The sequence below is a fragment of the Oryctolagus cuniculus genome, chromosome 19, assembly GCF_964237555.1.
Source record: "Oryctolagus cuniculus chromosome 19, mOryCun1.1, whole genome shotgun sequence".
Taxonomy (NCBI): domain Eukaryota; kingdom Metazoa; phylum Chordata; class Mammalia; order Lagomorpha; family Leporidae; genus Oryctolagus; species Oryctolagus cuniculus.
In genome coordinates, this window is record NC_091450.1 from 43,821,187 (window position 1) to 43,846,935 (window position 25,749).

The following is a 25,749-nucleotide window of genomic DNA, read 5'->3' on the forward strand; positions in this document are numbered from 1 at the left end:
ATTGGAGCTCTTTTTATCTGAACAGGGTTTACTTGAGACAGAGAGATCTCCCATCCTCTGGTTTGTTCCCCCAAATAGCCACAACAGCCAGATCTGGGCCAGGCGAAAGCCAGGAGCCTGGATCTTCACCCGGGTTTCCCTTGTGGGTGGCAGGGGCCCAGGTACTCGAGCCATCCCTTGCTGCCTTCCAGGGTGCCTTAGCAAGAAGCTGGAATCAGAAACAGAGCCAGGATTCGAACCCAGGCGTGCCAGGACAGGATATGGACACCTCTGGTTATGGCCGAATGTGCTGCACCTGCCCCCAGCAGAAGGCGCTCTCTCGGACCATTTGCAATGCCGCGCGCCTCGCTCCTTCCCCGTTCTGGGCTCCCCCCAAGCTCAACATGACCCACCCCCGAGGCTGGGAGAAGCAGGGCCGAGGCTGAGCTGGCCGGTTCCCGAGCGCTTCCTTCACCTGCGGAGCCGCCTCTGGATACAGCAGGAACTCAAGCAAGGCCCACGCCTGTGCCGCCGGCCTACTGCTTCTCGGGCGGGGCCGGTTTTCCTGCCCGTGGGGCTCCCTGCCGATTCTGGGTCCATGTCCTTTCTGCTCTGTCCTCGGCTGCTAGAGAGAGCCCGTGGTGCAGCCGTGACGTGTGCCCCCAGGAGGGTCGTGTTCTCTCCGGAATCCACTTCTGGACGCGCGTGGTGCGGCTTCCACTGGGCCCGTTCCTGCGGAAGAGGCGGCTCCACGGGTCCCAGGCGTTGCCCAAGGCTCTGATTTTAACGGAGCAGAGGGGCCCAGCGAGGACAGGTGTGGGGAGTGGGTGGTGCAGACGCAGCGGCCAGGGCAGCTGGGTTGGGGGCGCTCCGTGTTGGGGGAGAAGGTCGCGGGCATGGGATCTGTGGTCCCGAGCAGCAGACCAGGGAAAACCGAGCGTCTCCATCCTGTCGGCGTGCAGATGCGGAAAAGAGAGCTCTGTAGCGGTTGCCCGTTCTGTCCGTCAATCTCCTCCGTGCCGGCGCAGGTGCACACAGCGCCACAAGGGGCCTGGGGGCCTGGGGTTCTCGGTCACTCAGGTCAGCCTCGCCAGGCGTGTGCTCAGGGGTTCTGACAACTGAGAAAGAAGGGCGGCCCCAGGGGGCCTCGGGCAGTACCTGCTCCGCCAGGTCCAAGTCATTGACCCGAATTGGAGCCCTGGAAGGCGTGGCCTACCCGGCCCGCCGAGGCAGTTGAGATGGGCGGCTTAGAAGACAGCGTGGCGTGGCAGCAGTGGCGCCAGCCTCCCCTGGGCTTGTGTTTGCAGCCCAGTGGCCTCGGGCAAGACACGCACTGTCTCAGAGCCCCCGGGTTTCCCGTTCACACAGCGAAGAAAACTCCACGCTCCTGGAGGGCTCTGGGAAGCACCCACCAGACTTCTCAGTGCAGGCCCTGTCCTGGTGCCGGCCACAGCGCGTGGCCACTGGCACCCTGCGCGGTGCTGGGGCCTGAGAGGGCTGCAGGGGTTGCTTTGCCCAGACCACGGAGCCGGGCCTCCTTCTACAAACGCAACGCTTGGAGTGATCAGGGCGCAAGTCAGCTCTCGAACGCCGGCCCTCTGCGCCCACCCACCCGACCCTCGTCCTCTCTCCTCCGCCCGGGGGTGGCAGCCAGGCGGTCCCAGCGTCTTGAACTTCCACATCTCGAGCGTGTGTTTCTGTAGATTTTGAACTTTCTCAGTTGGGTAAAAGCTTTAGAATTACTGAGATTCCTTTTGTATTGCATAACGTTCTTGCCATTTAAAAGATTAGCAGGCGTAATTCCAGTGAGTCTCGGTGAATGGCGTGCCTCCCTTGGCTTAATCTCTCCCCGGGACATGTTGAAACACATGCAGACAGGCCTAATACACACCCGAAGGGTTACCCTGAGCAAGCGTTCAGGACAGTGAACCCCTGAAAAAGGGAGAAGTGGCCAGTGCTGGGGGTCCCTGGTCGACAAACGCCAGGTGCATCCCCAGGCCGGGGCAGCCGGGGGAGAAGGCGGCTCGGGTTGGGGTCTGCTCGAGGAACCCAGTGACGTCGTCACGCCCATTTTGTGGCCACAAGCAGTCGGAGGCCACTTTCGGAATTTCTGCTTGGGAAAAGTAGCTGAAACCAATTGGCTCCTGAAGGGCCAGTGTGGGACAGAGCTTGAGGGAACAGGGGTTGTTGGGGTCCGTGCTGGCCGCGTGGGAGCCAGCAGCAGCCCGGGAGCACCCAGTAAGTGCCAGGCCCTTACTAAGTGCCTGTGTCCTGGCCAAGGGGGAGCCTGCAGTGGGCCGGGGCTGGACCATCTAAACACTGCCTGTTACACAGAGACACCTGGCCGACCACATAGGGACAACCCGTAGAGGTTTAAGGGACTCTGCGTAGTAGGGTTGTAGGAAAGGGACAGAGTCATGGTCATTGTCACCATCATCACCGTCATCCATGCGTTCATCTAAAAGGATTTGCCGGATGCCTACAGTGTGCTAGACTAGACATTCCTCCACTCATCGGAGAGGAGCCTTGTAAGGTAGCATTTGTCCTGAAGGCAGACAAGACGAGGGTTCAGGAACCTGACTGGACACCGCTACGTATGGCAGAGCTAGGGTTCAAGTGCACGTGGCGCAGATTTTTCGGAAAGGCCGACTTGCAAGCGCGCTTGAAAGGGACCAGAGGCTGCCTGAACCGTGGGCAGCATTTCTGGAGTAGTCTGTATGTAGAGCACGGCTAAGGTACCTACCTGTTTCCCACTGAGCCAGACACAGGTGATGGTGTACGCATGTAGCTTGCAGTCCAGGTCTCGCACCTGGGCGTCGGGGACCCAGTGCCCAGTGACTTGAGCCATTGCCACTGCCTCCCATCGTGACGCTGTTTAACTGGAAGCTGGAGTCAGGAGCCAGAGATGCGCACTGACCCCAGATACCCCTGTGTGGGCCGTGGGCATCTTACCTGCCAAGGGAACTCTTGCGCACTGCTTAGCCCCTCGCGGGATTCCCCGGCAGTCGGCTTGTAGCAGCCTGAGAATGCATTTGATTATATCCCTTCACAAAATATATTGAAGACAGCCACCGCCACTGTTTTCCCTGCCAGTTCCTGAGTGTGACAAGGACAGTGCCGGAGAGAGGACTCTTGTTCAGGTGAAGTTCTTGGGGGCGCCCCGTGGCCCTGTGTCGTCCCACTGAGGGGCGGCAGGAATGTGGGCATCTGGGTGTACTGCCGTGTTGTGCTGTGTACGTGACGCCAGCGTGCCAGGAATCCCTGGGCCTGGGCTTGGGGATGTCGGTGCTGTCGCTGGGCCAGCCGTCCCCTGTGGCCAAACTGTGGAATCAGGAGACGTTTTGTAAGAAAGACAGGGAAGTATGAAAATCACCAAAGCCAAGGTTGAGATGGCTCGAGATAAAGAGATCTATATTTGCCATATATGGGCAGTGCTCCTACGAGCTGCTCTGTGACTCATCCCCGGGCCAGCCGCCCCAGCCCAGGGGTGCAGCGGCCCGGCCACGCTTCCCTCTCCAGTGGCTTCACGCCGCGGAAGCCGCACCGGGGATCCCAAGGAGCTCCCGGGACTGTGCCACGCAGAGGACGGCTCAGAGTGTCGAGCCGTCTGTTTTTACCAGCACTGCAGGCCCAGGTTTGCACACACGACGCATGCGCTTTTGGAAATGGAGGGGTCCGTGCCTTGTGGCTGTGGGACTCCGTCTCTCCTCCCCATCTCCGCCGAGCTCCCGCTGCCAGGAACCAGGTGGCCCCTGAGCCCCGCCAGCCGTGTGTTCCCTTCCCGTCCTGCAGCTTCTGTGCTGTGTCTGCTCCTTGCCGTCCAGGTGCCCGCCCCTCACCTGGACCAGGAGGGCACCCCGAGTTACCCGGGTTTTGAAATCGTCTAAGTGAGGAACTGAAACTCGGGAGATTGTTCTCTCGGGATATTCGGCTTTCCTTCCTGCCTTACGAAGGCGCTCTGCGTGGCCAGCTCCACCCGGACCCACAGGTTCCACGTCTGTGGATTCAGCCAGCTACAGAGCCAAACTGCGTGGGGGTGGGGTGGGGGAGCAGCTGTGCAGAGCACGTGCAAACTCTTCCTGGTCATTATTCCCTCAACAATGCGGTCTAACAAGTGTGTACCCAGCACTTACGTGGTGTTGGGTATTGTCAGTAATCTAGCGATTGTCTGAAGCGTAAGCGTGGGTGCCGTGCAAACACTGCACTGTTTGCTAGCAGGGACTTGAGCATCCGTGGATTTTGGTATCATTGGGGGGGTGGGTCCCTCATGGCTGCCGGGGATGACTGTACCCTCTGTGGAAGCAGTGTACCAGGTGGCTTTCTGACCTTGAGCCTGAACAGACTCGGCTCCTAGAACCCTCTGCTGTTCCTTGCCCAACACCCCAAGTCCCTGCTGGCTGAAATGACAGGGTGCTTCTTTGGTGCCCCCCAGATGGACTTTCTTGGGTGGAGTGAAGCTAGGGCACTGCCTCCTGCCCCTGGGGTGGGGAGCTGCCCACTTGCGGGGTCAAGGTCGCCCATCAGGAGACCCCCGAGTGTGGAGACAGTTTGCTTGCAAGGGCTCCCACCGTCACGTGTTTCTCAGAGGGGCTTTCCACCCGTGTGGTATCAAAGTAATTCGCTTTAGGAATTAAGAAATCGTGGTGTGCACTTACTATGCCAGTGGCTCTGCTGTCTCCCGGGGTTCACGTTAGCAGGAATCTGGAGTTAGGAGCCAGGGCTGGGCATCCAACCCAGGTCCTCCAAAGGGCCACACAGGCATCTGAACTACCGGGTTCAAAATGGCCCCTCCCGAGACCTGATTGTCCGTCTCGTGACTCTCCTGGCTGGACCTGAAGGGACCCACCACCCACTGGGGCCACCCCACCCTGTCAGTGTTACTGCAAGGTGATGTTTTCAGTCTTCAGACAGATCTGTGGCTGGCTCTCTCAGTATAAAAGTGCTAGTATTCATTATGGGAATTTGCATATTCTATAAAGCTTGTGGCATATATGTTGTAATAAATCACCCATACCCTTAGACATGAGCGTTAGCATGTTGCTAACATCTCATAAAATATTGCATATTTTAAAAGTTATGATTATGCCACGCATACTGCTTTTTTAGCATAGTTCTTCTCAACCAACTATATAGTGTTTATAGAAATGAAAATAATATCATATGTAGGTCTACTGGCAGGTTTCCCACCAACACCTATTGTACTTAAAATTCTCCCTGGGAAAGCAGTGGAAGATGACATAAGTGCTTGGGCCCCTGCACCTGCATGGGAGACCTGGAAAAAGCACCTGGCTCCCATTCTCTCTCTCTCTCTCTCTCTCTCTCTCTCTGCCTCTCTGCCTCTCTCTCTCTCTCTCTCTACCTCTCTACCTCTCTACCTCTCTACCTCTCTACCTCTCTACCTCTCTACCTCTCTGTCACTTTGCCTTTCAAATAAATAAATCTTAAAAAAAGAAAAAATTCTCCTCGGGAGAAACGTGAAGAACCTAGGGGGAGAAACGTGGGTAACCAGGTGTGCATTAACACGGACACCATCCGCGGTCTGAGGGCGGGGCACAGCCTAGAGCAGTGCCCACTGTCTGTGGCCGTTCCTGTGCCTGTGGGGTCTGTGGGCAGGGACTCCAAAGCTTGTCACCTTTCGGGAAGATCACTAGATCCCATCTTCATTTTCCTAAAGAACGTATTTGATGTTAAAAGTATACAGTTGGTTTCAAGACAAAGGAAAACGAAGCCGCACTTGGGCTCTCCCCGGGCCCCGGCCATCGGCACTTGGGGCATTCTTTGCCATCCTTTCCCAGTACACGGTGACGAAAGTGGCCAGATTTCAGAGTGCTTTGTTGTTGTTGTTTTAATATTTCCATCAGCTTTAGCAGTTGAGTGATCCGAAGTCCAGAACCCTCCATGAAATGCAAAGCAGTTTGCAGGCTGTCTGGGAGCTCGGAGGTTCTGGGTTACGAGTGCTCCGGCTGGGGGATGTTCAGCCAGCGCGTGGGGCTTACTCCCGGTGTGGCCCTGGGCTCCAGGTGTCCTCACGCTTTGCTGGTGGCGACTCCCTCTGCCCCCCCCCCCGGCCACCTCGGCACTCAGGGCGGCCTACCCTGCCGTCCCAGCCAGGCCAGCTCCGACTCCCAGGGCCCACGCACACTCCTTCCCCACAGCGTGCTGCTGTCTCTGCCTCTCTCACTCTGCCTTTCAAATGAACTCATTTACAAACTAAACGATGAGTTTATCTTGGGTCAAAACCATTTTGGATCCACACGTAGAGTTTTCTTAATGAGCTGTGAACATTCAGTCAGAAAATGTGCTGGAATAGTGACCTGAAACCAGACCCAGGGCAGGCCAGGCTGACCTGGAGAATTCGTGGCAGGAGCCTGAGCTTGGCTCCTCCCCATGCCCACCTCAGCCCTGCACAAAGGCCCCCCCATGGAGCAGCTGCCCCAGGGCCAGCCAGGCTGTGGGAGCCAGTGTTTCCCAGCCTCCCATGAGTGCGCTGGCTGTGCCATCCCCATGGCTTCCTGGGTGGCACACAGGTCCTCAGTGTGGACAGACGGCTTTGACCTCCAGACAAGAGTTCTCAGCCCCAAACTGAGACGCTACAGGGCAGCATCCCTCCCATGCACAGAGCCGGGGGCACGTGCACCGGTGTGCCCTGTCTGGAGGCTGACCGTGCTGCAGGTGAAAACTGGGGGATCGGCAAGGCGTCAGAGTGAGGACGCCATCGCGGGGTCCCGAGGCTTCTAGAAAGTTCTACCACACCTTGGTGAGAGAATGAGTACGAATAGCAAATGCGGTGTTGACCTCATTGGCTGGCTGAGCCCCTTCCCTGAGGACCCCTGGCGCTGTGGGCTCTGTGTGCTGCTGATCGTCGCCCGCAGTGTCAGCCCCTCCTTCAGGTCACGCCTCTGTGCCCCTGGGCACTGCCGGGGTCACCGGCCTCGGTGTTCACTTCAGCCCGCATTTGGGCAACACCAGTTCCACGAACCGGTTCATCCAGCTCGTCCCATACCCTCGCTCCTGCTCAGGACCTCGGGGGGGGGGGGGGGGGGGTCAACCTACTCTGCCCTCAGGGGGCTCCTGCCAGCCCTCACTGCCCACCCAGGCACCCCCGTGCTGCCCTGTCCCCCCCCCCCCCCCCGCCAGCCCTTCCCTGAGGCACATCCACAGGACGAGACTTCCTGCCAAGACGTAGAACTTGTTTGAAATGGAGCAAAGAGATGTAAATGGGAAGAAATTATAGCATGAGGGAGCTTAGCCCTTTCAAGCTAATCTTATTTAATAACGAAAAAACTCACACAGATGTGCGCTACATCGAGCCACAAAGGCAGCGTGGCAGGTTCTATATTGTGGTAATTATATGTTTGGGCTTTCATGCCTTCTTTCAACTGGGTTTCTATTTTTTTTTTTTTTTTTTAAGAAAATCAACCACTGTAGAAAAAGACTATTCATTTATTTCATTGCTGGATGGCCCATCCACTGTAAAAATAGGTCACGGACGGTAATCTAAATTGACTGCTGATAAATAATTAAAACTAATGGAATTTTCTCAAATCCGCGAACCAAAGTCTTTCAGAAATTGCCAGGACACACAGCCTGCTGTCGTGTGGGAGGATATTTTTTATTTAACACTCGGGTCTAAATGCCACTTGAAATTACCCTTTCCTCTTCCGAAGGCTGGGAAGAGCGCGTGCTCGTCTCCGGGAGTCACCCAAGCCCTGGTCTCTGTTGGTGGCCGCGGGGGATGAGATGGGACGGGAGGCTCTGGGGAAGCTGCTCTCCGTGTAGACCACAGCCAGGCCATCACTCCGAGTAGACTGTCTTATTAAAAAACAAAACAAAACAAAACAAAACAAAAAAAAGTAGGTGCGTGCCTTCGTTGGCGTGGTGGCGTCACAGCTGTCAGGTGACGTCCAGGCCACTCCGTCTGCATTTTCCTCCCCAGAGAGTTAGGATTCTCTCGCTGGTGCTGTGGGGACCTAATGTATGAATACAGCACACAGGTATGCATAAAACTTGTCGTTAGGAGCGGTGGCGGTTCAGGGAGAAAGTGTCGGGCAGGCGGGCCTGCGATGGGGGGCGTCCTCTTCGCTGTCACTGTCGGGGTGCTTCCAGACCCCGGAGGAGCAGGGAGGAACAGCAGCCGCGCGTCTTTGGGTGTGGTGTGTCTTCGGCACTGTGGCTTTAAATCGCGGAAGAGGCGTGGTTTTCTCGTTTTGATGGAAAATGTCAATGCTTTGTGCTACCTTTTATTTTTTTAAGATTCATTTTATTTATTTGTAAGTCAGAGTTAGAGAGTTAAAGAGTTAAAGAGGTAGAGAGGTAGAGAGAGAGAGAGAGAGAGAGAGGTCTTCCATCTGCTGGTTCAGTCCCCAAATGGCCAAAATGGCCAGAGCTGTGCTGATCTGAAGCCAGGAGCTTCTTCCAGGTCTCCCAGGTAGGTGCAGGGACTCAAGCACTTGGGCCATCCTCTGCTGCTTTCCTAGGCCACAACAGGGAGCTGGATTGGAAGTGGAGCAGCCGGGACTTGAACCAGCGCCCGTAGGGGATGGCGGCACTGCAGGCCGGGGCTTTAACCTCTGTGCCACAGCGCCAGCCCTGACTTTGTGCTGCCTTTCAGAGAAGTTGTAGTCTTGTCACACTGCTGTACTTATGTCTGACTTCATGGTAGATGGGCCACGTTTTCTTACCTTTAAAATGGTCCACTCCGTTTCTGAAATGAAGCATTTGCCTTTTTGGAAAACTTCTATTTAGAAATTTCTTGATTTGCGAAGGAAATGACTCCACTCAAGTTGCCCCTGCTGGCACCTGTCTAGTCTGCAATGTGAGCATTTACATTTTGTATTTTTTTTTGAAGATTTATTTATTTATTTGAAAGAGCTAGAAGGAGAGACAGACAAAGAGAGGTCTTCCATCCATTGGTTCAACTCCCGTATGGCTGCAACGGCCAGAGCTGTGCCAGGCCGAAGCCAGGTGCCAGGAGCTTAATCCGTGTCCCTCACGTGGGTGCAGGAGCCAAAGCACTTGGGTCATCCTCCGCTGCTTTCCCAGGCCGTTAGCAGGGAGCTGGATCAGAAGTGGAGCAGTCGGGACTGGAACCAGCGGCATCATGGGATGCCAGTGCTGCAGGCTGTGGCTTTCCCCACAACGCCTGCCCCTGTAGTTTGTGTTTTTAAAGATCTTTATTGCCCTGTGTCTGGGGGTGTGGCTGCCGTGATATTTCCAGTAGGTACTGTTAGAGTCCCGTTCCGTTTTCTAGAATCTTCTTCCAGCATCCACGGGGGTTTGTCGAAGGTCCCTCGCACAGCGTGAGTCATGGAAGGAGATGGCATTAGGGACACTGGTGAGGACTTAGAGCATCCAGAAGGGTAGGGGACAGTGGGCCCTGCACCAGCCCAGTGGCCGGAGGATGACAGGGCCGGGAGTGGCAAGGAAGGGCTGGGGGGTGGGGGTCTCCACTCTCCAGCCGTCCTCAGAGGTGAGACCCCGGCGCAGGGGACCCTGGCTCCTAGGCAGACTTGTTCCATGGGCAGAGCCAGGGACGTGGGGGCTGCTTGCCCTGACTGCGGCCGTCACCACCTTGGATCTCTGCTCTCTCCCTGTCTCTCTGAATTGCCCACCAACCAGCTGATCCCAGTGACAATGCTGTTCCCACCCTGCTCTGGTTGGTTCCCCAGCAGGATGCCTCAACAAGGCCCTTCCGGTGGCCGGGCGGTCCCCACAGGGCCAGGGCAGCCAGCACTGCAGGGGGGTCTCTTGCTGTGACAGGCGGGTGCACCCCGTGGCCTGAGCTTTGCAGTTGCACTGGATGAAGGTTGGAGGCTTAGCTCCAGGGCCGGGGTTGCAGCAAGCCAGTTGGTTCCTTACCCCCACCTCCCCTCCACTCCCCTCCCCTCCCCTCTCCACTCCCCTCCCTTCCCCTCTCCACTCCCCTCCCTTCCCCTCCTTACCTCCCCTCCCCTCCTCTCCTCCCCACCTCCCCTCCTCTCCCCTCCCTTCCCCCACCGTGTGTGTGTGTGTGTGTGTGTGTGTGTGTGTGTGTGTGATGGATCTGCTAAGGGCCTAGGATCCCTCCGGCTGAACCAGAGTGCTGAAAAGCATCTCTGTTCCAGACGTACACAACTCCTGCGCCTGTCGTCTTCCTTGGCCACCAGCACCTCTGTCCCACCCCACCCCCTCCACGCCCTCCCCAGTAGATCGCTTCAAGGCAGAGGTCTTTATTCCCCTAGGACTATACTATTCTGTATCTCTAGGAGGCAAAGCCCCTTTGAGAAAACAGAACTCTAGTACCTAAAATATAGGCCACACTATTTTAAAACAAAACAAAAAAAGACCTTGGCGCTGTCAACTCGGTCTCATTCCGTGGTGGGCCGTGTTTTATCAGTTAGGATACGCGGGCTTCTGCCTGCTTCCTCGCGGGCAGAGCGAGCAGCCTGAGTGGCAGACCCAGAAGCCACAGCGACGTTTTGCCCCGGGGGAGCTGCCAGGGGCAGACTCGCTGAGTCTCTACCCAGGACATTCCCCAGCCGTGGTTTTCTTGCTTTGGGCTTGGGAAGTGAGGGAGAGCCAGGGGTTAGCAGGCGCATTTGAAGATAACACTGCAGCCGCCAGTCCTGGGCGGGCAGGTGGGGGCAGGTGTCAGGTCACCACCCTCCACAGGCCTGAGCGAGCGCTCTCCGGAGTTGGGAACCCAGGTTGTCAAACACGTCCAAAGTGGAGACACGCCATGCCCTGGAGGTGGATCTGTGATTCCTGCTTGTTTTTTTTTTTTTTTTTCCCCATTCCTTCTAAACCCCTCAGCACCCAAAGGCAATGCAGAAAGTGTGTCCTGGACCATGGGAAGGCAGTGCCCTGGGCTGGGGCCTGAGGCCAGACGTGCCGCCTGAGGTTCCCACTCAGGCACCAGGGTCAGGGTGTTTCACTGTACCCCCCTGCAAAGACCACAGAGCTAAACCTTTGCACGGTGGCCCCGTTCGGCCTCCACCCCTTGTCACCAAAGACAAGGACGAGGTACCGACGACATGGCTGCCAGGCTTACGTGTCACCTGTACCAGTCCCAAGAAACGCACCTGCCTTCCTGTGGATAGAGAACAAAGTGGCATTTAGCACAGGCTTAGCGCAACAGCTGGAAAAACCCAGGCGATGCCTCTGAGATGCACTTGCTGTCCCTGGCCTGCCCGTGTCCACGCGTGTTGTCTGTGCTGTCAGCTCCTGGTCCTGCCAAGCAGGAGCAGCGACCTGGGAGCCGCCGTCTCCCTGCCGCAGAGGTGAGCACAGTGTGGGGGCTCGGCGGCCCCAGCTCTGAATCGGGGGCACACGGTGGCTCTGGGATGCACAGCCCCACCCGGGGAACAGGAGGTGCATCATGGGGGCAGGCATCCCAGGCCCCAGAGAGGGAACGGGGCTGCCCAGGGACGCCCTCAGGGGCCTTCAGTGGACAAGAAGTGGAGGTTCACACCGGGGGGCCCTGGGTGTGTGTTGCGACTCCCACAGGCCCCCACTGCATGGGGCAGCCGCACGCGGAGTAGCCATGCTGTGTTTCTGCCTCCATTCACTTTGAAATCAGAATGGTCTTGGCCGTGGCCTTTGACCGGAACATTCATCCCAGAGCATTTTGCTGTTCGGTTTTCGGATCCACGAAGCGTGTTGTGAGTGAGCCGCGTGGAGAATAACGCAAGTGCCTCCCCCTCCACGTAGAAACACCTCCCTGTCGGTGTCGCTTCCTCTGCTCGGGGAGGGCGGGTGGCCGGGAGCTGTGTGGCTCTTGCCAGCTTGGTTACAGCCCCGAAGACAGCACCGAGAAACCCAGGAACCGAACGGAGTGTGCAGCCCTGACTCAACTGTGTCATTTCTAACCAGGACTCAAATGCCCACCACATGCCCGTCCCGCTGGGGCTTTTGATGGGGCCCGGACCGCTCGTCTGCGGTGGGGAGAAGGGCTTACAGAGGCACATGGTCACCCTGGGTGGGTGCTGGGGCCCTGGAAACAGCCAAAGGCACTCTGTTCTAGAAAGCCCATCAATCACGCCCTGTCCTCACCGCGCGGCCGCAGACCGTCCCCGGGGTCAGCCGTGAGGATCCTGGGAGTACTCGCCTTAGCTCCGTGCAGAGGGGGCGGCACTTGCAGCCCACAGAGTTGCATAAGGAGTTTCTTAGGCTGCCAGAAACAAGATTAGAAGGAGTGATTTTTAGCTGGTGGCTTGGAGTGCATATGTCCCCATTGGTGTGTGATGGGTGTGAGTTTGTAGTGAATTTCTTTCCCTCTTCAGCTGTCCTCAGATACGAAGGGGATTCAGAACGTTTGTGGGAAAACGGGAAAAAATCCAAAGGACCATTGCTGTGGGTCTGTTAGGAGGCACAGAGATACAGAAACCACTCAGAAAACACGGCGGGCGGGCGGGCGGGGCGGTTAATGGAGTTTGTTTTATTTGTGAACATGGTGGCAAGGCATAGCTCCCCTGCCTTCTGGAACTCCTTGTATTTTTAACTCCCATGCATTTCAAAGCTGGTGTTCTTGTGAGGCTGGCCCAGTGCCCAGTGGGCAGGGCAGGGAGAGCCTAGTTTAGAGACCTGAGCTCCAGGGCACCTGGGCTTGGCCGCCTGAGCCCCTCCCCCAAGCTTCCTCCTCTTCCTCCCATCACTGTGGTCTCCAGGTCCTCCTCTCCCCGGTTTTCTCGTCCCATGATCTCATCCATTACCATGCCACACGTTTCCCCTCCGCCCTGACGCTGGCTGGCTGCCCCCGTGTGTCATCCCCACGCACACACCTGGCCAGGGCGACCGAGTCCTCTAGAGTCACCCTGCGGCGTGACCCTGTGGCTGTGCGGCCTTGGAGAGGCTCCCTTCCCTCCCTGAGCCTCGGCGTCCTGGGTGTGAGACGTGAGCATCCGTCCCTCAAGCTGGCAACGTCACTGTGAACGCACACCCCGCGCCCGGCCATGGTGGGCGCCCGGATGATGGGAACTACCATTGGCTCCTGCTGAGTTCCCTTCCCCAGGACACGCCCAGACCCTGGCTGCCTTCCTCCCCTCCTCCCCACCGATTGCTGGTTTCTCCACTGCGGCCCCTCACGGCTGGTCGGCTCCACGCCCCCGACAGCTCACCCCCTTATGGCTGGTTGGCTCCACACCCTCCACAGCTCACCCCCCTCGCCATTGGTCCCTTCCACACCCCCCACAGCTCACCCCCCCTCACCATTGGTCCCTTCCACACCCCCCACAGCTCATTCCCCTCGCCATTGGTCAGCTCTACACCCCCCACAGCTCACCCCCCTCACCATTGGTTGGCTCCATGTTCCCCATAACTCGGGCGCATTCACAGGTGCTCACCAGCGACTTAGCCAGTAACACCCCGCCCTCACCCTGCAGTAGCTTACTGCGTGAGCGGGTCCTGAAGCTCCGTCCCCTCTCACCCTGGATTCTTCCAGCTCTCGTCCTATTCAGCCCCCGAATCCCCTCTCCCAGGAGAGCTCAGGTTGGGGGTGCATCTCTTAGCTCTCAGCTGCCCGGGACAGTGGCCATCAGCCACGGTAGGCGATGGGCCACTTGACACGTGGTTTAAGTGTGAAATACACATCAGACCGTGAAGGTGTAATACCAGAAAAGACGGTGAAATACTCCTTTAGTTGTTGTATTGATTACACGTGAGAGGACGCTTTGGGTGTTTGGGGCTCAATGGAATTAAAGTGAATTTCGCCTGTTGTCCTTGCGCGTGTTCATACTACTGCTGGGAAATGTGGAATTCTCCCCCTGGCCGGCCTGGCCTCTTGGGTGGACAGAGCCCATCTTGGGTACCTCTGCGGGGGTGCTGGGGCCATGGTCCCCTCCCTTGCTCTTGTCGCTCTTCGACAGATGTTCACGCTCATTCTCCCGTTTATTCACTTGGGCATAAATTCCGTGTCTCCTGGTGTCCCGTGTGTCACCGGCCCTGTCATGGGCAAGACGGAGGCAGAGGCTCCCCAGGTGCAGCCCAAGATCATGCTGGCACTCTCGGCAGCCCTGGCAGGGCAGTGGTGTGGGTCAGGGTCCCTGCCGACCAGCCTCGCACCACACCTGCAGCCTGCCCTGCCTGGCCAGGGCGGCCCCAGGGCTGCCGTGGGGTGGGACTGGAAGGCAAGGCCTGAGGGGCCCCTCTGGGAAGAGGAATCTGGGGCCCGGTGTAGAACCTAGCCAGCCTCCATCAGGCAGCCTTCTGGCGCTGAGCCGGCTCTGGCGCTTGGCTGTCCTCGGTAAAAATCCCGGCCGCGGCTCTGCTGGATGCCGGGTGCAGAGGGCGACTGGAGTGCCCGTGCTGCACGGGACCTCGTGCCACGTGCTCCTGGCCGCTGTCGCCGCATCTCTAGAGCTCAGAGAAACAGCAGTAGCATGCCCCGGGCTTCCAGCAAAGCCATCCGATCCACCCTCAAAGGGCTCACGGACCACCGGGGGCTACCGGCTGTCAGGTGCAAGCCCACTGCTATGGGCACGGGCATGCTGCACAGGGGCCACCTGGGGCAGGGCAGGGGCTTGGCCTCGGGCTTGGCCACTGCTGCCAGCCAGGTCGGTCTGGAAGGAGCCACCATGTTCACCCAGGTCAGATGTGTCGTCAGGGGACTGTGCGCCTCTGGCTTCTCCACTCTCTCTGCTGCTCACCTGAGCACCTGCAGATAGCGAGAACCCAACCCAGAGAATACCGTGTGGCCACATGAATCAGGCATTTTCCAGCAAAGTTGGCCCTTTTGGAAAACAGACAACAAATAAACACCATCCATCATGTGGGGCTGTGGTTTGTAAGCAAAACAGCTGAGGATGGGGGAGAGGAGCGGAGTGGGCCTGCCCCACAGAGGGAATCGGGGGCTCCTCTGCCCTCCTCTGCCCCCCACTGGAGGCCCAGGCCGGCTGCACTCCCACCCTCCAGGCACACTCAGCCAACTGTCTCGTATTATTCCCGCATCCTTACCTGTGGTGACCAAGATCTGACACGGGGGTGCGGCTCATTGCTCGTGATGCAAACATGAGCTTTGGGGGTGCGGCAGTCAGCCGCCACTCAGGGATCCCGGGTGCAGTGCCTGGTTCAAGTCCCGCCTCATCTCCACTCCAGACTCCTGCCAGTGTGCACCCTGGGGATAGCAGATGGTGGCTCAAGTACTTGAGCCCCTGCCACCCACGCGGAAGACCCAGATGGAGTTCCAGGCTCTTGGCTTCAGCCTGGCGCAGCCCTGATGGCCTTAGCCCTTTGCCCTCAAATCCTCAAATTGTGCCGAGCATCAGGTTGTGCGGAACGCCTGCACCCTTCTTCTGACACTGCAGGGACGCGGCCAGCTTGCAGGATGCAGGAGGTTCTGGTGGAGGTGGAGGTGTGGACTGAGCACTGCCCCCGGACTGAGCAGGCCAGGTCCTGACTACCCAGAGAACCTCAGCACCGCAGAGGGGCAGAGACCACAGGGCCAACCCCGTGTCCTCCCTGGGATGCACGGGCTCCTGCTGCGTCTTCCTGCTGTGGATTCATTCTGAGAGGAGCAGCATGGTGGGGGCAAGAGGCGCAGAGTCACCACACAGACCCCGGGAGTCAGGTGAAAGCGGGCCAGAAGCGAGCAGCCCACAGACTCGTTTATTTCAGTTGCTGCAGCAGCTTATATAGCCAAGGCAGCCAATCCGGTCAAGGGGCAGTCTATGCCCTAACCAATCACAGCCTGTTGCCAGGCAGGCTCCATTGCCAGGTGGTTTCTGAAGCCATTCCTCCTTTTCCCAGGAACGTTTGTGAAAGTCTCCCCTTAGCCCAAGTCTCCCCTTAGCAGCACCCCAAAGTAACCGCTAAGACGCAGCCTGGTGGCCCCGCTCATTTCGGACGGAAGTCACCACGGAACCTTGCAGTGCGGTTTTCCGAGCAGCTGCCCCCACGCCAGCGCGGCCAGGACCGGGGACAGCTCTGCTGTCCCGAGCGCCGTGTTTCCGTTCCAGGCCGCAGGGACAGGAGAGGTGCCCGGCTCGCTTTGTATGCTAACTTGAAAGCCACTCTGAGGAAGCTTAACCGATGTTTCCCTTCTCTTTCCTCCCCAATGTCTGCCTCCCGGCCCGCCCCGCTCGCTCGCTCGCTCGCTCCAGGATCTGCGCAAGCAGGTAGCGCCGCTGCTGAAGAGCTTCCAGGGAGAGGTAAGCCTCCGTGTTTCTTTTCTCTGCCGAGCCCCCCAGCGGGTCACCGGGCTTGCACAGCGGCAGGGGTGCTAACCCGAGTGGAAGCCGCCCACCTGCACCAACCCTGTGTCCCGCACTTGGCATTGGGATTTACGTCCCGCCCGTCCTGGTGAAGGGGGCCGGGTTGGAATGCCAGGCGGTGCCGTGGGTGCAGAGGGACACGCCCCTGGGCTGCCCTCGCTACCGTGGGGTGCACGAACCTCCTGGGGGCAGTCTCTGTGTTCCCCGAGCTGGTCTGGGCTGCCGCCGCCATGAAGCCACCCACCCCACGTGGAACAGATGACTGGGGCCGTGGGGGTCGGGGAGGAATCCCAGGATCCCACGTGACTCCAGGCAAGAGTCACAGGAGGACATCGGGGCACAGTCTAAGGAAGTGTTTCTTGTAGATCCTTCCAGAAGAGGGCTGAGCTGTCTGGCAGAGGGGTGGGGTGTCCACCCTGGCTCCCTGCTAATGGGAGCAGTGTCCACAATGGGGAGCGGGGAGGGTTTTGGGGGTGGCACTCACGCCCCTTCCCAACGCTTTGTGTAGAGGTCCCGTGAGTTCCAGAAACCCGGGCGTGTGGGCTTGCTGGCTCTCACCTGCTTAGCCTCTCCTGTTGGAAAAGTGGGAATTGCGACAGCGCCAGGCCGTGATGAGCACAGGGAGCGAGAGTCAAAGAACTGTGCTGGCCTGTCCTTGGGAATGCGATGTTTTTCCAAGTGCACAAGTCACAGAGGACTCACAGAGTGTGGGGGAGGAGAGAGGCAGAAGGTTCAGCCTGGGGCAAGTGACCCAGGGTGGCACCTCCTGAGGACACAGGTCCCAGGGGTAGGGTTCCAGGGCCTGAGCTCCCAGGTCGGTGACTGGGGCTGACAGGTTCATGGCAGGCAGGTGACAGCAGAGGGTGAGGGGAGGAGGAGGTGGGACGAGAAGACATTTTATTTTTTTAAAGGTATATTTATTTAGAAAAAGTTGGAAGAAGGAAGAAAGAGATAATCTTCTCTCCACTGTTCAGTCTTCAGATGGCTGCAATGCCAGGGCTGGGCCAGGCCAAAGCCAGGAGCCAGGAGCTTCATCCGGGTCTCCGCGTGGGTACAGAGGCCCAACAAACGCTTTTGCCGTCTTCTGCTGCTTCCCAGGCCGTTAGGGTGTTGGAGTGGAAGTGGAGCAGCTGGGACAGGAGCTGGCACCCCTAGGGGCTGCCCACATCTCAGGCCACAGCGCCGGCCCCAAGGGTCCGGGACATTCGGGGGATCCCTGTAGAAAGAGGGATGCAGCTGTGGTTGGGGGTAAGGGCCGAGGCTTCTAGAAGGCAGGATAGTCTTGTCTCTGTTCAGTCTCCGGCCTCCACGCCCCCCCTCCCCCCCCACCCCCCCGCGCGCGCTCAGCCTGGGAAGACACAGGACACCCGCATCGCAGGTCTCCATGGCCGGCCTGGCCTTTTCCCCCGCCACGTTTGCTCTTCCGTGTTCCTTCTCCTGTCGGGCAGCTTTGGAAGGACCCCCTGGCGTGGGGTTCCTCCGGCCGAGAGCACCCAGTGCGCCTTGTCTTATGGGTGTCTGCTTCCCTCCCTTCCTGCAATGGTGCAGCGGGCGCCCTCACAGCCACGTGGGCCCCTCCCGCCCCTGTGCCGAGCATCCGGAAGTCGGCCGCAGAGAGCGGGGCATTGTATCCAAGACACACGCGTGAGGCTTAAGGAGATGTCAGCACTCCCCGTGTTCCTGCACCACCCCCAACACCACAGCCAGGGACATTAACATAATTCCAAATCAGATGTCCCCTCCCGAGCTGAGCCGGGACACGTGCGCCCGTGGCGTCCCTGTGACTAAACAAGGATCTTCAGAACATTCACGGAGAAAAACTGTACGGATTTCAATTCTTTGTACCAAAATAAAACTTCTTTCTAATTCAAGAGGCTGAGACAGACAGAGCGTGCGCCCATCCCCTGGTTCTTTCCCCCGAATGCCTGCAGTGCAGTGTGCGGGCCAAGCCGAAGCCAGGAGCCCTGAACTCATACCAGGTCTCCCACGTGGGTGGCAGGGGCCCCGGTACTTGAGCCCTCACCTGCTGCCCCCCAGGGTCTGCTGTCACTGGAAGCTGTGGATTGGAAGAGAGGCAGGACTCAAACACGAGCCCCCGGTGCAGGATCCGGGCACCCCAGTGGCGTCTGGGCAGCTGTGCCGACACCTGTTCCTGAGCTGAGGTTTCAGCTGCCTGGCCCGCTAGCTCCATCGTTCCCCCTCGTATCTTTGCGTGTGTTTAATGCTGACACGCTTTCTGGCCCTCCTCCCCACCTGTATTTTCCTTTTTCATTACATTGATTTTTTTTTCCTTGAAGAAGCCACACCAGCGATGGGTTCCTCCATCCTCTGGATGGGGGGGAATAGTAGATTGGGTTCTGGTTAACATTAAACTTGAGAAGCCAGAGAGACATGTGGGCTTCCCCATTTGCCTGCTTCGTAAAGGCTATTTAAAAGGCAGATACATTTTAGCACTGTTAATTAATATTTATGGAGCCTTTGCCAGTTGCCGAATTTTGTTGCGTGTATGCCGGGTGTACAACAGGGTAGGATGTATAGGGAGATAGTAGAGTGGTTACTGCAGTGGGGCAGGTCAGCGTGTCCATCCGCTCACATGGTTAGGCCCCGCCCCCCGGCGGGGGCAGCCGGAGCCTGCTCACTGAATTTACTGACCACAGTAAACCCCAGGTCCTACCTGAGGTCCCCAGACTTGGCCACCTGCGTGCCTGCTGCCTTGGGTCCCTTGTCCGCCCACACTGGTCTGTTTCCCCTAAGGGGTCTGCGCTGGGAAGTGAGCTGGTTTTCAGGGAAGGGGTGAACTCCTGCCTGTTTCTGAAAGGCGGAGAGGAGCCACGCGTGCAGGGAGCGGGGCCAGAGGGCAGTGTGTGCCGGCGCCCGCGAGGGGCCAGGCCTGCTCCCCGCGGTTACCCCAAGAGCCGCAGCCTCTGACCAGAGCTTCTCCTGCTGCGGCGGGGTCTGCCAGAGGGGGTTTATCCCCTGGATGGAGCCTGAGCCCGCCCTAAGGTTTCCTGAGGGAACGGGTGGAACTTGGACAGATTGCTTCCTTCTGCGAGGTCCCCGACAAGAGCCACAGGCGGGTCTCTGCCATCGAGGACTTCACCTTGGACTTGAGGGTCCCGCGGGAGCCTGCATGAGCAGCTCGTTGTGATGGTCTGGGAACACTGACCTGCGCGGGGTGGGACTCTCGCTCCAAGCTCAGCCCACTTCCTCTCTGTGGTCCGTGAGACGGCTTGCCTTTGGCGCCTTCTCCCGTGGCTCTCCACCATCACCCTCTCCATGCCAGCCACCCCCAGTCTCTGCCCTCCCTCGCCTGTCCCCAGGCCTCTGCTTCCCGAAACCCCTACTCTCTCCTCCCCCGTACCCAGTCCACTTCCTCTTGGCCTCTCCTCTGTCTAGCAAGGCCCCCTCCCCAAGAAATGAAAGGCTAGGCTCCCGACACCAACCGTGGTGCTTGTCACCACCTCCGGGGCCTCCTGTGACTCTGGCCACATCCCTCTCCGGTCCTAAGATGAGTGAAAGCAGCCCCTCACCCCGGGGTCCAGCCAGGTTCACCCTTGTGGTCCGAGGATCTGCTCAGCTCCTGAGTGCTTGGGCTTCCCAGATGGTTAGGACCCGTGAGGCGAGAGGCCCTGGCTGCTGCTGGTGAGGTGGGAGAGGTCCCGTACGGTGTGCTCAGGAGCCACTGAGCACCGTGTGAGCTGTCTTTGATGAAGAAGTGTTGGCCGGCGCCACGGCTCACTAGGCTAATCCTCCGCCTTGCGGCGCCGGCACACTGGGTTCTAGTCCCACTCGGGGCGCCGGATTCTGTCCCGGTTGCCCCTCTTCCAGGCCAGCTCTCTGCTGTGGCCAGGGAGTGCAGTGGAGGATGGCCCAAGTGCTTGGGCCCTGCACCCCATGGGGGACCAGGAGAAGCACCTGGCTCCTGCCATCGGATCAGCGCGGTGCGCCGGCCGCGGCGGCCATTGGAGGGTGAACCAACGGCAAAGGAAGACCTTTCTCTCTTCTCTGTCTCTCTCTCTCACTATCCACTCTGCCTGTCAAAAAAAAAAAAAAAAAAAAAAACCAGAAGTGTTGAAATGCCGTCATCACACAGATCATTTAGGGTTCTCCTTGTGAACCCACACGGAAATGGGCTTGCTCTACCCTACCCCCGGTGTGTCACCAGCCCAGCCAACCGCTCGGGACAGTGGGTTCATTCCATTTGGAAGATATCCAGCCCGACAGGAACTGAATCAGCTCAGCCCCTTGGGCGCAGCGGCCCTCACTGTCAGAGGAGCTGGGCTTGCAGCCATGGTCCCTGCTCCTTGCTTCTCTCCCTGAGAAGAGTCTTGGTCTGGGAGGTTGATGGGTGAGGGTCTGGCTTAGGCAGCCTCTTGGCGGTAGGAGACCTGGGGTCCATAAGCCCAGTGTCCTGCAGGAGGACGTGCCTCCTAAGAACCAACGTGAATGCTTTTCCTTGAGTGGGGACACCGAAGACGGGAAATCCATGCTTTCCAAAAATACAGCAGGATGCGCTCCAGTCGGAAGAAGGGCATAACAAGTGCAATCGATAATAAAAGCCCTCAGAAGAGAAACGAAGTCAGGGAGAGAAACAGCCTTCAACTTGGGTCTTTGCAAAGACAGCCACGATTGACAAGTCACTCCTCCAATGGAGACACCAGGGGGAGGGATAAGTGGGCGAGCATCCCGGCCAATGCCCAGGTGAGTGGAGGAGGATGGGAAGCCATTGTACGCCAGTCCGTATGAAAGCTTAGCCAGAATGGAGCAATTCTTAGAATACCATCAGCACAGCCGGTGGACGAGGGAGCATGAAGGCCGACCGGCCCCGGAGCTGTCAGATTCCCATGCGGCCCAGACGGTGTGCTGGGAGCGTTTGTCAGCTCTTGGCGGAAAAGGTCGTTCCGATCTTTTGCTAGACTTCTTCAGAAAAGAGGAAACACTTTTCTAACTCGTTTTCTGAAATTAGCATGACCTTCTACAAAACCAGACATGAGCGCTGCGAGAAAGGAAAATTGAAAAGCCAGCTCATTTATGAACAGAGACGCCCAAGTCCTTAAACAGATAGTATCGATAAGTTGAATCCATCAGTCATGGGCTACCCAATGGATGCTGTTTGGTTTAACATTCCAAGAGGTATTTAATCACTCACAGGCTAAAGAAGAAAAAATCCATTTCAGTGGAAAAATAGTTTGTCAAAATTCATTCATGATTTTCAAAACTGAGTAGAAGCAGAGGGAAACTAACCCGATAAAAGGTACTTAGCAAAAGCCCATGCCAATCATCAGACTCCGGGACGTGAAGATGACGTTTTGTTTACAGCCCACCGGGGCTCCCTTGACTTCACATCGTCGTATGAGTCTTAGCAGCAGTGAAGTACCGAGGACTGGCACCAAAGCAAGCCGTCAGCCTCAATGATTTCTCAAGCAACTAGAGACAAAATCCATGCACACGTCATCGCGTCACTCCCCATCAGCAGCAAATGCAAAGCATAGTTTTTCAGGAAGGACATCGGCGGCTGTAGCAACAGCCAAAGCAGGGACACCCACGGGCAGCACCGCTTTGATGAAGGGCAGGCTGGACGCGTGCCCGAGGTGCGGGGTATCTGGCAACAACAACGACGTCTCCGCTGTGTCCCCGCCCTCACCTGGTGATGCGTTTCTCAGAATGCATCCCTGCCCTGCATGACCTGTGGCCGCCCCGTGGGACTGTGGAGAAGGATCTTCATGCAGAGTTACGTGGAGAGAGACGGTACTCAGAGATAGAAGTTCCCACTTCCAGATGGATCACAGAGGCGGTCGCTGATTCCAGAATTTATACACATGCAAAAGTGGATGCCAGTAACAGTGAAGGTGGTATTGATCCACATTGAGATGGAGCCCGGAGACGGATAGCGACACCCGTGGGACCTAATAAAGCAACCAGAACTGGCCCGTCCCTGCGCCAAGGCTGCACCTACTGCACAGGGGGCTTGCTGATGGACGCGTGAGGCAAGGGAGCCTGCGGCGCGTGGTCCTTCAACAGCTGCTCAATCCATAAAGACATTTTTTAAGGTTTATTTTATCTGTTTGAAAGGCAGAGTTGCAGGGGTTGTGGGGAGAGAGATCTTCCGTCCGCTGGTTCACTCTCCAAATAGCTGCAATGGCTGGGACAGGGCCAGGCTGAAGCCAGGAGCCAGGAGCTTCATCCAGGTCTCCCACCTGGGCGCAGGGGCCCAAGCCTTTGGGCCAGCTTCCTCTGTTCTCCTAGACACATTAGCAGGGAGCTGGATCGAAGTGGAGCAGCCAGGACACAAACCAGCGCCGAAATGGGCTGCCAGTGTCTCGGGCGGCAGCTTTACCCACTACGCCACGACACTGGCCCCTCCCTGTGGATCCTTACCTCTACTCAAATGCAAGCAAAATTACAGGGAGAGACTTGAGCAGGTCTTCGAAGCATTTAGAAGGGAACATGAAGCCTGGTTATCCCTTTGTGTGAAATGGACCTGCCTCTCCCAGGATGCTTCCCGGCGTCTGCCCCATAAAGACCCAGACTCGGCTGAATGCTTTTCATGGGAAAGAGACGCCTCAGACGTCAGCGGGGCCTCTGGGGTTGGCAGTGCCCCTGCAGCCTTGGCCGGAAGCTCCACTACAGAGAGGGGGAGAGGGCCGCACCCCTCATTCACAAAGATCCCTGTGCACATGCATTGCCCGGGGGAAGAATACCCAGTAAGAAAATGAGCAGAAGTCGATAGACTGGTCAGTAGATGTATTCAAGAGGTGGCTCAAGCCCGATGGTGACCATTGAAATAAAACTAAAATAACTTGCATGCAAAGTATTCATCCCTGCTAGATTGGCCAAAGGTGCCAAGTCAGGCGGAGTGTGAATTGGTGTCAGGAATTTTGAAAGCAAATTCCGCATCGGCTGACAGACACCTAGGTGCCGCGACACAGCAGTTCTACAGCTAAGAGTGTTTCCTAATACACTCATTAGGCCCAGGAAGTAAGTTCTGGAACTTTAAAAATGGTCGACAAGGAGGAACAACCCAGGTGTCTGCTGAGAAAGGACAGGTGTAGGTGCTCCGCAGCCTTCACAGTGAAGACCCGAGCAAGGTGTGGACGTTCGCGTCATGGACCGTGACACGGCAGGGAAGCGGGTGAAGTTCAAGTCCGTGCAGCCCTGTGGGCTGGCCTGGTGCAGGTGCACATCCGTGGAGAAACCATGAGGCAAAGCAAGACAAGGGGACCAGGAGGTGCGGGGCACCAGGGCCTCGTCTGGGACTCGCGGAGGAGAGAGAGCCACAGCTCCTGTGCCGCGGCAGGGTTTGTGCCTGACGGCCCTGGAATGGAAGTCGGGCCAAGGAAACCGTGTGCGTTCATTTGACAAACGTTTTGCGTGGAACCTTCAGTAATGAAGATCCAAAGAGACACGGGAGAGCTGTACTCTGAGGCCAGTCTTGCAGAAGCGTCACCTGATGGGAGTGCGCGGGGGGCCCCTAGCAGGCCAGTTTACCCAGGGTCCTTCCCTGCGTCCCTCTGTGGCATCCCCCCTCCAGCTGTACACGGGTCACCTGTCACAGGAGGGCCTGGGGAGGAGCAAACAGGGAGAGGCTCACAGGGCCCTCCCACTGCTGCGGCTTCACAGGGGGCAGAGAGTGCCGAGCCCCGACGGCCGCAGAGCTGGTGCAGGCCCCGAGCTGCGTGCACCCAGCCCTCGGCCCGCCCCTTCCTCTCCCTGCTCCTCGCGTGTGCTCCGGAGCCCGCCTCCTGCTTTCCGGGAGCCACCACATATCAGCCTCTGCTACCTTCTGGATTGTTTGCTGCAGCGTCCCCTACAAGCTCGAGTGGGTTCCGTTCCACGAGAGTGGGCGGGGAGGGACTGCCGAGCCCCCCCCACCCCGTGCCGTCCCAGCCCTGGTTTCAGGAGCCCCACGTCCCCGCCAGGGACTCCTCCCTCTATAGGTTTGCTGCTCACGCCCTCCATGGCCCTGTGCCCCCTGGGGTTCCTCTCCCTGCTCCAGCTATTGACTCTGTCCCATGGACAGTGCCTTCTGCCTAGCAGATCTCCACGTCCAGCGTTCCCGCTGTCCCCGCTCCTGTACACAGAGTCCCGTGGAGCTGCACTGCGTGTCAGGTGGGCGTGTGTGGATCAGAGTGTGTCGGGTTGGCATGTGAGGGTCAGAGCATGTCGGGTTGGCGTGTGAGGGTCGGAGCGTGTCGGGTGGGCGTGTGAGGGTCGGAGCGTGTTGGGTGGGTTTGTGAGGGTCGGAGCGTGTCAGGTGGGCGTGTGAGGGTCGGAGCGTGTCGGGTGGGCGTGTGAGGGTCAGAGCGTGTCGGGTGGGCGTGTGCGGATCAGAGCGTGTCGGGTGGGCGTGTGAGGGTCAGAGCGTGTCGGGTTGGCGTGTGAGGGTCGGAGCGTGTCGGGTGGGTGCGTGAAGGTCGGAGCGTGTCGGGTGGGTGCGTGAGGGTCAGAGCGTGTCGGGTGGGCGTGTGCGGATCAGAGCGTGTCGGGTGGGCGTGTGAGGGTCGGAGCGTGTCAGGTGGGTGTGTGAGGGTCGGAGTGTCTCGGGTAGGCGTGAGAGGGTTGCAGTATTGTAGATTGTTGTATCACCTGGACATACTAAAGACCTAACTGAAAATCTGCCTCCTTCGTTCCCTTTAGGTGTAATTGACAAATACATGAGTTTATGTGTTTACTGTGTGTGACGTGAAGTTTTGGGATTTGCATTCGCTGTGAAGTGATTCCCAGTCAGGCCAGTTCACGTGTCTGTCCCCTCATATGGTTACCGTATGTGTGTGTGCGTGTGTGTGCGTGTGATGAGAAGTCTTAGGAGCGCTCTCTCAGCGAGTTTCATGTACCCATCATGGTCATTAGCTAAGTCATCACGCTGTGCCTTGATCCACGAAACGCACTCCTCCTACTTAGCTGAGGCTTTCACGCTCGGGCCAGGACTCCCCAGACCCGGCACGCGCCCTGCGGTCCTCTGCTTCCGTGACTCCGCCTTCTCCGGAGCGCGCGCTTGGGTGAGACCATGTGTGTTTGCCTTTCTGCGCCTGGCGCGTTTCACGTCGTCGTGCCCCTGCCTGCGTCCGTGCTGTCGCACACGGCAGGGTGGCCCTCTTGTTTTAGGCGGAGTAATACTCCGTCGTGTGCACACGGCGCCTGTTCTTCGCCCCTGCATTGTCGTCGGGCCTTGAGGTCACCCCAGGGTGTCGGCCATTGTGAACGACGAAGTGAACATGGGCGTGCACGCAGCTCCAGACAGTTCTGACGCCGTGTCCTTTGGGTCCGTACCCGGATGTGGCGTGGCCGGGTCCCTGGCGACTGTCATTTTTGCAGAACCTCCACACCATTCCACAGTGGCTCACCTACGTCCCCACCGATGGCCTGGGGCGATTTCCTCCTGCCCCCATCCTCGCCAGCGTTTCTCCTGTTCACAATAGCTGTCCCGACCAGTGTGGAAAGATCCCTCCTTGTCTTGAGTGGCTTTTTTCTCTGACAGAAGTTTGATCACTGTTTTTTGTTTTTGTTTTTTTTTTTTTTTTGAATGTATTTTATTTATTCAAAAGGCAGAGTTACAGAGAGAGGAGAGAGAGAGAGTGCAAGTGAA

General features: G+C 58.0%; 1 protein-coding gene across 12 annotated transcripts in view; it reads left to right on the forward strand.

The window, feature by feature from the left end:
- CUX1 (cut like homeobox 1) overlaps window positions 1-25,749 on the forward strand; it is a 312,734-nt gene that overhangs the window by 133,020 nt on the left and 153,965 nt on the right. For all 12 annotated transcript variants that reach the window (XM_051837966.2, XM_051837967.2, XM_051837958.2 and 9 more), the window contains exon 3: window positions 16,053-16,100. In XM_051837966.2, coding sequence (XP_051693926.1) covers window positions 16,053-16,100 — 48 coding nt within the window. The remainder of the gene's footprint in view (window positions 1-16,052; window positions 16,101-25,749) is intronic.